At 33.6% G+C, this 11,209-nt stretch overlaps 2 protein-coding genes across 2 annotated transcripts; both read right to left on the minus strand.

Annotated features, from left to right (window-relative positions):
* Positions 1 to 4,469: 4,469 nt before the first annotated feature.
* Positions 4,470 to 6,937, minus strand: LOC145052071 (uncharacterized). The gene is made up of 5 exons (XM_078999882.1): positions 6,722 to 6,937; positions 6,284 to 6,619; positions 6,002 to 6,094; positions 5,802 to 5,918; positions 4,470 to 5,699 (listed from the first exon to the last, which is right to left on the minus strand). The coding sequence occupies exons 1-5, from the start codon at positions 6,935 to 6,937 to the stop codon at positions 4,470 to 4,472; spliced, it is 1,992 nt and encodes a 663-aa protein (XP_078856008.1).
* A 418-nt stretch (positions 6,938 to 7,355) lies between these two features.
* On the minus strand, positions 7,356 to 7,832 carry LOC145052077 (uncharacterized). The gene has a single exon (XM_078999890.1). The coding sequence runs from the start codon at positions 7,830 to 7,832 to the stop codon at positions 7,356 to 7,358; it is 477 nt and encodes a 158-aa protein (XP_078856016.1).
* Between the last annotated feature and the right edge of the window lie 3,377 nt (positions 7,833 to 11,209).

An 11,209-nucleotide genomic window follows, 5' to 3' on the forward strand; every position in this document is an offset into this window, starting at 1 on the left:
GATTGGTAATACAATATAATAGTTGTATGTAACTGTAAGAGTTAGCTCTGCAATTTGCAAATTGCAGAGCATATTTATACATCAGTCTCTTAGGGCTACAGGTCGTTGGCTGTCCTTTTGGTTCCTTCCGAAAAGCGTTGAATAAATCAGTTAAACGGGTAACTACTAATTATGTTGTCGTTTTCAATAGTACAGAAGGGTCTTACTTGCCAAGTGTAATTATATAGTGGTTTCTTTTGAAATATAATTCATATATTTCAGTTTTTTATTTTCTGTACAGGGACATAATCTTAATTTTCGTTCCCATTAAGTGTTGAATGAACTATCTGAAGTGTGTGTGTGTGTGTGTATATATATATATATATATATATATATATATATATATATATGACTATTGTACCCTTATTCCAGAATTAATTTTGAATAACAAATGATGGTTGCTAGAGATTATAAAGGAAAGCATACAAATGATGGTTGAATAACTGATTCTGTTTTTTTTTTTTTTCATTCCTAACGTGAAACATTTCTCCCTAATACCCTTTTTCACAAGCTCCTTCATAAGTCACTTGAGTATAAACAAACTGCTTCATGAACATGAGGGATTTTTAATTTTATATGTTAGCTTAAACATTTCTGACTAATTTCAGATTCCAACAAAGACAATAAATAATTAATGAGAAATACCCAATTCATTTACTTATCAAGATCTTCGATATTTTATATTGTTTTCCTTGGAATATTTTGATTCATACATTTTTTTAGATGAATAAAATCGAGATATGTCCTTACTAACATCTTATTTGAAACCTAAATTTTATTAATTTTATTTGTTTGAATATGCTTTATTTTAATAGTCCATGGAAACAATGGTAATTTTCTGTACAGGGATATAGAGTTTGTGTTTGTATGTGTGTTTGTGTTCTATTTTATTTGTTTGAATATACTTTATTGCATTAATTCAATTTGTGATTGTTCTTATTATTACTAATCCAGGGACATAACGGTAATTTTTTTTATCAATAAGAATGACCATTAATCCCTTTTCTCTTATTTTACCCATTCATCATTCCAACGAGATAACTTTATATTTCAGTTTGTTGTTGTTGTTGTTGTTATATTATTAGTACTCCATGGACATAATGGTAGTTTTATGTGTCTTTATATTTTCTATGTGTGATTTTCTTCCATTATTCTTCTTATTATTGTATGTGTCTTTCTGTTATAGTGACAATGGTAGATAGAAACATCACTTTGATTAAAGACTTGGAAAATATGAAGGATGATTACACACTGAAAATGTCTATCATTTGGCTATGGAGATCAATTTCAGATGTTAACCCTACTGTAGTGAAATAAATTGAGATGATATTGATGGATGAGATGGTAAAATCTACTATTCCAATAACATTATTCAAAATCATTGTTAACCAATTTCTATTTATTAAAATACAACTGTTTAACATTATATAATATTCTTAACCTATGTCAATAGTGTGCTAAAATCCGAGCAAGTGTCTATCCAAGAGATTTTCAAAGGTTTGAATCGAAACTGAAAGAAGATCAAGTTGTTTACATCCGATCCCCCACTATCGCTCCTAACAGATACAATTTTAAAATAAGCGATGTAAAGGACAAGTTAAATTTGCATGGAAGAACAACTGTGAATAAGTGTTAACACTTTCAATCCAAAATTACATACAAATTTTCTTATGTTTCGTTTGAAACAATTATCTATGCAACAACTACATCTAATGACTCAATTGGTAATTTTTCCCCCTTCTTGATTGTATATTATATTTAATTCTTTAAGTTTACATCATTTTGATATATTATATTATCTCTTCTAGATGTTATTGGTGAAGTTTTTTCATTAGGAAAGCTTCATTCCCGTGATGTCAACAAATACAAACATAGACTACCTTTACAGATCCGAAACTTAGAGTAACCATAACTTTTCTTATATTATTTCTTATATTATATTCATTACTTTACACTTTGCATGTGTTATTTTTGTATTATATTTTCATTCAACCATTATTATTTTTGCAGAGGTTTGCAGGTTAACGTGACATTGTTTGGAGATATTGCATACCAATTGATTTCTTATATTGAAGCTCATAAACAAGTTGGTCGTGTGATTGTTCTATTGCAGTTTGCAAAAATTAATGTTTATAATGGTACATTTTTTATACAAACCAACCTTATTTTTATGCTTTTATATTAATCATTCTTTTGAGTCTTTTATTTTGTTTCGTTAGGAGTGTAAATTAACTAACAAGTGAAAGACATATAACGGCTAGAGTTTCGTATTATTATCAAAGAGAAGTACAAATACAATGAAAGGGAAAAGAAATAATATATAGACAAGCTAATTAGGGTTTCCTAGAGAAAAGACCCAATCATAAAACCCAATACAAAATAAAGCCCAAAATCTTATTAGGCTAACACCCCCCTCAAACTCACAATGCAACAACAATAAGCATTGAGAGTTTGTCAGACAAAAAATGGAATCGAGGAGCAGTCAACGGCTTCATAAGAATATCAACAATCTGCAAAGAGGAAGGAACATAAGGAAGGGATATAGTGCCCTTCTGGAGATGATGACGTGTGAAATGAAAGTCAATCTCAATGTGCTTTATACGCTCATGAAACACTAAATTCTTGGCAATCATTATCCCACTCTCGTTATCAAAACACAAAGGGGTAGGCTGAGAGATGTGAACGCCCATATCTGCAAGAAGCCATCTTAACCAAACAATCTCACAAGTGGTAATAGCCATGGCTCGATGCTCAGATTCTATAAAAGATCGAGAAACAACATCTTGTTTCTTGCTTTTCCATGATATTAATGAGTCTCCAACAAAAACACAATACCGAGTAGTGGACTTACGATCATAAATATCACTATCCCAATTTGCATCACTATAGGCATGCAGCTCAAGAGAGGATGAAGATGGAAACATAAGAGTGCGAAACTGAGTACCATGTAAATATCTCAAAATACGAAGAACAGCTCCCCGATGAACAGTAGTAGGAGCAGTGACAAACTGGCTAACAAGGTCGGCCCAAGGGTAGGGCGACCAGGGCCATGGCCCAGGGCATCGTATAACATGGGGGCATAAATCTTCGAATATTCGTAAGGATGTATTATTATTTTGGGCCCTAAGTTTGATCCAGTTTGCATATGAAGAGATAGGGAGAAAATGAGGAGACAGGATACCGAGAGGCATCACAACAAGTAGTGACGATAACAATTGTATTTACTTGTCTCCTACTCCCAGAACATCCTTCTTATGATTTTAATTTCTATCGATTTATTTTTTTCTGAAACTTTTTGGTTCTTCTGATGTTTTTTTTATTTCTTCTCTTCTTTGTTGAATGAAAGTCACCAAGGTTTTCTGATTCTTTCTTTCATTCATGGACTGAAGTTTGAGGTTGCACCGATCTTAGAGAACAAAAAAGTCATATTACAATTCCTTCTTCTTGTATCTCTATTTCCAACTTTTGTCAGGAGGTTTATGTATTTTGGAAGGTTTTCTAAGTTTGGGGTATTGTGGGAAATTTTGTGTTTTATAATGAAATTTGGATCTGGTGTTGTTCTATCGCTGAATCCATATTTTTGGATGTATAATGATATGGTTGGCTTACTCTTGAAACTTTATGTTGCTATTTTTTTATTCAATTTAAATTGTTGTAGTTATCACTTTAGGTGTATCTGTACTGTTGTCAAGCCACTAGCTAAAACTTATTTGTTATTTATTGTCATTGGGAAAAAGACTTCTTTCATATAAAATATGTTTTTGTTTATTATTTAACTATTTAAATTTATTATGTTTTGATTTTTGAACACAAGAGTCTTTTTTAATTTACGTTTTCAATAAACCACTCCTCCTGTAGATAATGACCTTATTGTCTAAATTGCCCATGATATCTCTAAGTTCTAATACATGGTTGCTATTTTTCCCAAGTTGGTATTGTTGTGGATTGCTTTAATGAAAGTCTGAAGTTAAGGATGATTTGGTATTTTGTACAACCTTTATTCGTGGTCTCATAATTGTTGGAGGGCCATAACAGTTCTGTTGTTGTTGGAATTTTGATGCAAAGTGCATTGCCTTTATGTGTTAGCCCCGTAAAGTACAAAACCTTTTTCAAAATAGATATGTGATTTTGCTGCTGCTTTGATGCTACTGCTACTGCCATTGTTGAGTTTATTGTTTTATATATTTATGATGTGTATGAGTTTGTTGTTTTAGGTGATTTTTACAAGATTTTGGCTGTTATTATAAATATATGAAAAAAAATATTTCACTTTTGTTTTATACATTATGTTGTATATTCGTTTGGTGTATTGTACAGTACAATTGTAGGGGCATTCATTTTTTCATCTCGCCCCGGGCATGAAATACCAATGGACCGGCCCTGCTGGCTAACCACATGAACTGCATGAGCTATATCCGGTCTAGTGACAGTCAGGTAACCAAACTCCCAACAATGGTACGATAAAGGCTTGGATTTGATAATGGGACACCATCAGTTGGAGAGTACTTTGCATTACTCTCTATAGGCGTATCAACTGTTCGATTATCGGTGAGTCGTGCACGTTCAAACAAATCTGAAATATACTTCATTTGAGATAAAAGATAACCCTTTGGAGATTGAGCAACTTCAATCCCCAAGAAATAACGAAGCAATCCCATGTCTTTCATAGCAAAACGGTGAGCTAAATCACACTTTAAAGACTCTATACCATCATGATCATCACCAGTATTAATCATGTCATCGACATATAAGGAAAGAATAATCTGATATGTATTCGTACATCGAATAAATAGAGCTGAGACATGGTTACTTGGTTGAAAACCAAGAAAAGTAATTACCGTAGAAAATTTCTCAAACCAAGCATGAGGGGCTTGTTTGAGGCCATATAGAGCCTTCCGAAGTTGACAAACTTCACCTGGTTGGTGAGAAATACCAGGGGGAGGAGACATGTATGCTTCCTCATGAAGATCACCATTTAAGAAAGCATTCTTGACCTCCATCTGATAAATCTTCCATTGACGAATGGAAGAAACCGCAATCAAGGTGTGAACAGTTGTCATTTTTGCAACAAGAGCAAACGTCTCCTCATAATCCATACCATACTTTTGTGCGTACCCTTTCGCAACAACTTTAGCTTTATAACGCTCAACGGATCCATCGAAATTTGTTTTAATTTTATAAACCCAACGACAACCAATTGTGTGTTTTCCGGGTGGAAGCGGAACTGGATCCCATGTATGAATCTGATAAAGAGCTGCAAGTTCCTCAGCCATAGCGGTTTGCCAAAGGGGATCAGAAACGACCTCTTTATAGGATGTTGGCTCAGAGAGACGATGTACATTAGCAATAAAAGAGGCAAAAGCCAGTGAGTATGAGGAATAGACAAAGTCAGGAAGCTTTGTGGACTTCTTATTACGATAAGGCCTCGGTGGAGGGGGGTCTTGATGATTTGCAGGCAGAGGATCAACGATAGGTGGTGGATCAGTGACATGTGGTGGATCATTAATGTCAATGCTAAATGGATCAATAGTACGAAGCTCCTCTCGGGTTGCATCATGTGACTGAACAGGAATGATATAGAATGAAATATGCTCCAAAAAGGTTACATTGCGAGATACATAAAGTTTCTGATTTGAAGGATCGTAGCACCGACAACCTTTCTGAACAATATCATATCACAGAAAAACACAAAGAGCTGATTTTGAAGATAACTTATCTCTCTCTACATGAGGCTTCAAGACAAAACATGTACACCCAAACACTTGTAATGAAGAATAATCTGGGAGTTGTCCAAACAACATTTCATAAGGAGACTTCCCCAAAGTGTACGCAGTAGGAATGCGATTAATAACATAAGTGGCGGCATGAACAGATTCTCCCTAAAACATATTGGGAACTTGAGCAGAGAGTAGTAAGGATCTGGCAATTTCTAGGAGATGTCGATGTATTCTTTCTGCAACACCATTCTGTTGAGGAGTGTCTGTACAAGATGATTGATGTAGAGTGCCATTAGATGCCAATAATTGTTTAAAATCATTGGAAGTAAATTCTCCTCCTATATCACATCGAAAACATTTTATGAAAATAGAGTGTTGAGTCTTGACAAGAGCTTTGAGTTCACTGTATATGGTGAAAAAGTTAGACCTGTGCTTCATAAAATAAACCCACGTATAACGAGTGTAATCATCAATGAATGAAACATAGCTCATGATTTGGAGGTGATCAGAGAGGGCCCCACACATACATCAGAATGCACAATATCAAAGGGAGCAACAGAACGAGTGACACTTTTATTAAACGGTAAAGCAGAAAATTTTCCCAGTTTACAACCACAACAATCAGAAGTATCATCAAATTTCAAAGAGCCTAACACACCAGTGGAAACCAAAAATTGTAAACGAGACGCTGACGCATGTCCTAAACGAGAATGTCGAAGATAAAAAGGAGACGATGAAGGATTTAAACGAAAAGATGACAAATCGACACTAGATGTAGCAACATCAGAAACATGTAGCTGCTCCAAGACATAAAGCTCCCCAAGTCTACGGCCTATCCCAATCACCCTCCGATACCGAATGTCCTGTACATAGCATAATGAATCAGAAAAGATGACCCAAAACTAGATTTACACAACCGACTGACCGATGCAAGACTCAAATCAAAGTGTAGGAATGTAATACACATTTGTTAAAGATATATAAGGAGTGACAATAGAACCAACACCCTCTACTGACATGGGTGTAGCACTAGCAAACATAACAGAGACAGGTGTATGAGAAGATAATGAAGCAAAAGATGAAAAATGTGGTGACATGTGAAGAGATGCACCAGAATACAATATCCACAAGGATGAAGGAATACCTGACGTGTTGGATGAAGACAAACCTGAATGAGACATGGAAGCTGACATGGCAGTTGGATTGGTAGCTAAGAACTATCTGAACTGCTCAACAATATGTGGATCCAAGGCTGATGGTGGTGTGAAATCTGTTTCATTCTCAACTGAAGGTATAGCAGCAGCGTGCTGTGGTGGCCTAAAAGATGAAAATAAGGGACGTGACTGTCCAAAAGATTTGGTTTGCTGTGAAGACTGAGACTGTGCTGGTGATCTTGTTTGTTGTTGCTGCTGATTTCCCTTGCTTGTCAGCAAAGGACAATTTGCCTTCCAATGGTTCTTCTTCTTACAGAAAGCACACACATCAAATGCAACTCTAGGACGATTTTGATTTGAAGATTGAGGCCGTTGTGGAACAACAAAGACAACAGGAGTGGTTGTTTTGGGAACTTTGTCAGCATGATACTTGATACGAGTTTCTTCAGCAATCAACAGTGGGAAGAGGTGTACGATGCAAGATTGATCCACGCAGAGCTTCAAAATCTAAATGTAATGCCATCAAGAACTGAACCAAACGTTGCTCTTCCCTTCTATCAATATAAGGTTTAAAAGCCTTCAACACATTAGGTTCTGTAAGAGCTAACTGATCCCACATATCCGACATAGCTACATAAAATTCCTGAACACTAAGATTGTTCTGTTGAAGGAATCGAATATCAAACTCTAACTGATACTGCTTTGCGAAGTTAGACTGAGTATACAACCTAGTGAAGTGATCCCAAACCTCCTTTGCCGTGTCATACTTCGCCAACTGAGTACCTATAGACTGGATGACAGAATTTTTAATCCAAGTAATGATCTTGGAGTTATCAGTCTCCCATGAATCCAGTAAGGTTGCATAGTTATCGGCCTTCTCGTATGTTGGTTTCTTCTTATCACCTATAACAATCCCCCACATAGTCTTGCCCCGCAAGAATTTTTTCATAACATAACTCTAATAGGCATAGTTGTTGCCATCAAGTTGAATACTAATGAACTGAAGAGAATCATCTCTTGGGGCCATATTTCAATATCAGTCAAATAGTAAATACGAGTAGCAGTAAAAATGATCAAGATCTCGAAATCAACAAAGCTAGACGAAACGAAACCCTTAAAACCGACTAAATGAACAAATCAAACCAAACCGAATACATAAACGAGCAAGAAAAGCATACCCAAAAGAATACATAAACGACAAAATGAACAAATCAAACCAAACCGAACAGTAAGGCCAATGAACAGTGCTGATGAACAGTAACTCGCCCCCAAAAACGAAAAAGTACAGATAATCAAACGAGCTCTAATACCATGTAAACTAACAAGTGAAAGACATATAACGGCTAGGGTTTATATTATTATCAAAGGGAAGTACAAATACAATGAAAGGGAAATACATAATATATAAACAAGCTAATTAGGGTTAGCGAAAATGTCCAATCATAAAACCTAATACAAAATAAAGCCCAAAATCTTATTAGGCTAACAAGGACTACCTTCCGTTAACAGTCATTTTGATCACACTCGGATGTTCATAAATGCTGATCTCCCCGATATTGTTACCTTCACAGATAGGTAACAAACTATTTTAATAATTCATTTTTTTTGTTTCTTTTAATAATTTTACTAGTTTAATAATTAATCTCCTTAATAAAAAACATATTGGTTGGTCTACAAGGACTTCAAAACCCTTATTCTTCTTTGACTGTTGATACCTTTCAATCATATGATTCTGAATACGATGACTTTTTGATCAATCATAAGGTTAAAAATGTTGTCGATTTGTTAGAACCACAAGAGGTATGTGAAGAATTTAGTCATCTTAATAGCATTTACTTTCTAATTGACGAATAGTATAGTTGTATTTATTTTAATTATCTTTTTGTATTATATATGGGATTCGACAAGATACTAATTGGTACTATGATGCGTGTACAAACTGTGAAAAGAAAGTTGATGCAAGGAATGTGTTCAAAGGTCCATAAAGTGGTGATACAAGTGTGGTTTATGAATGCTATACTGATAAGTGTATAAAAAAGGAAATATCTTCTGTTCCAAGGTTGTTTACATTTAACAAAATTGCAAATCGACAACTTAAATACATTATTAACCATTCAACATATTTAATATTTATTTATGTGGGAAATTTTTATAGGTATAAGATACCTATTCGTGTCCAGGATGATTCTGGAACAATCACACTAACTTTGTTTGATAAAGATGCTTATAAACTTGTTAAAAAACACGCAAGTGATCTCATAGAGAAAATTAAACAGGTATAACATAATTATAATATTTGTTTTATTAATTGCTATTATTTGTTGGATTTTGTTTATATTGATGTGCTTTAAGCAAAACAATATTATATAACACATTTTTTCCAGGCTGGGGATAATCCAAGATTGTATCCTTATGATCTTAAATGTTTGGAGCATAAAAATATGGCATTCAAAGTAGATGTTAATAGTTTTAAAGTCTCCAATAACTACAATCGGTTTGGGATACTTGGCTATACGCTTGATAATAACATTATCAATGCTTTGGAAAAAAATTAATTTTTGAGGTATTTATATAATTATTTTATTTGTTTGTAGTATTACTTTTTATGATGCAAACTTTTATATAAATATTTAACCTTCTGAAGCATGCAGGTAATTATGCAAATGCTGATGATACAGAAATCACATCTCACGAAACGAAGTCATTAAAGGTTATATTATAAATCTACATTATTTAGTTTTATATAAATCTAAATTAAAAGTAATTTTTGTAAAATTTTTTATTACTAAAGCTATTTCATGTTTTCGCTTTAAGGATGCGATCTCACACATCGGTGATAATTTAACCCCTTCCATGCCTGACAAATTTGATGCTACAAACCCGTTCAAGTTTAATTCGCCACCAATGGTAAAAAAAAAAACGTTGGAGATTCCATTGATGTTGATGATCGATTATGATAATGTGAATTCGTCGACCAAAGTACCTAGATTGAATTCCAAAGTGGATGGCAACATAGGTCTCTTGATACCAAAGCTTGAAAAATGATTTCACATTGTCCTTTTTGAATCAACAATATTCTTGAATTTGCTTTTTTTGGTTGGTCTTTGGCAGTATTGGTTTTCATGGTGTTCACTATTCAAACATTGATAGTTCTTGGTTTATTTTTGCCGCTATTCTCTATCTTAATTAAAGACTATTTTTAGAGTTATGATTGAAATTAGACTATTCTACTTTTAATAGATGTGTGGCATATATGTGTGTATTGATAGTGTAAAGAAGGAAACAAATATGTTTTTAAAGAGTTTGATTAGCAATTTATATGCAATTATTCGAAATTTTACCAATTACATCATTCTACTTTTCCTTTTCCTATTTTAAGTATATTTTCTCTAAGAAAATGGTGTATCAAATATTAAGAGATTAAATAGAATGGTAAATTCTAGGAGTAGGAACTCGGTGCATGCAGTCTTGAAAATCTGTTTTTCCAAACTCTGAGGTATTGTATGAAAGGAAATTTGCAATGGATATGTGAGATGAGATATTTATGTGTATTGATGGTGTAATAGAAGGAAACAAAGTGAAATGTATATTTTGCCCTTCTTCTATCCTTTTGTTCAGCTCATTCTTTTCTGAAAATCAGGAATCAAAAATTCAAAATATAGATTCGATTCCTTCTAGCAAATTAAAATACCATTTTTATTATCTCCAAATTTGAATAGAAAGGCTACATGGCCGGAGGGTATGGTTTGTATCACAATGGTTAAATGATGCAAAAGTCGGAGTCTTTGAGATCTGTTTTTTTTATACTACTATGCCACATGTCTCTTCAAAACCACTCAATTCTTCCAAACTTAAATACCAATTTTGCCCCTGTTTTGTTTCACCTTCTATTCAATAAATTACGTCCTGTTTTGTTTCACCTTCTATTCAATATATCACGTCATTATATTCAAAGAATGCAACTATACATGTGTAAATTACATACTCGATTAATAGCAGGTTTTTATGGTATCTGATTTCGTATATAAGGTATGATATCAGTCTTTGAAATCTATTTTTTTATATAGTGAGGTAGTGTATATCAGTCTTGGAAATTTGTTTTTTACACCGTTTTGGTCCCTCATTCATATCATCTTCTATAATCACATTATATATCTGTCCAGCTCAAAATAAGTATGCAAGTAATACCCGATTTTTATTTTATATGATCCCTATTTAAATTTAATGTCAAATCGTTTGAAATAGATACCCGATTCACTCCTCCAAATTCTTATTAATATATGATATAAATTGCAATTA

This window comes from Lactuca serriola, chromosome 1, assembly GCF_051521515.1.
Source record: "Lactuca serriola cultivar US96UC23 chromosome 1, Lser_US96UC23_V15, whole genome shotgun sequence".
Classification (NCBI taxonomy): Eukaryota; Viridiplantae; Streptophyta; class Magnoliopsida; order Asterales; family Asteraceae; genus Lactuca; species Lactuca serriola.

What these genes read in the sequence shown, in the direction of transcription:
- LOC145052071 (XM_078999882.1), bottom strand. Translation starts at nt 6,937, where the DNA reads ATGTCTCATTCAGGTTTGTCTTCATCCAACACGTCAGGTATTCCTTCA. An exon ending in TTGATATTGTGCATTCTGAT is followed by an intron (nt 6,095 to 6,283) that starts GTATGTGTGGGG and finishes GATGTGATATAG; the next exon opens with GAGGAGAATTTACTTCCAAT. An exon ending in CAGATTATTCTTCATTACAA is followed by an intron (nt 5,700 to 5,801) that starts GTGTTTGGGTGT and finishes GATATTGTTCAG; the next exon opens with AAAGGTTGTCGGTGCTACGA.
- LOC145052077 (XM_078999890.1), bottom strand. Translation starts at nt 7,832, where the DNA reads ATGTGGGGGATTGTTATAGGTGATAAGAAGAAACCAACATACGAGAAG.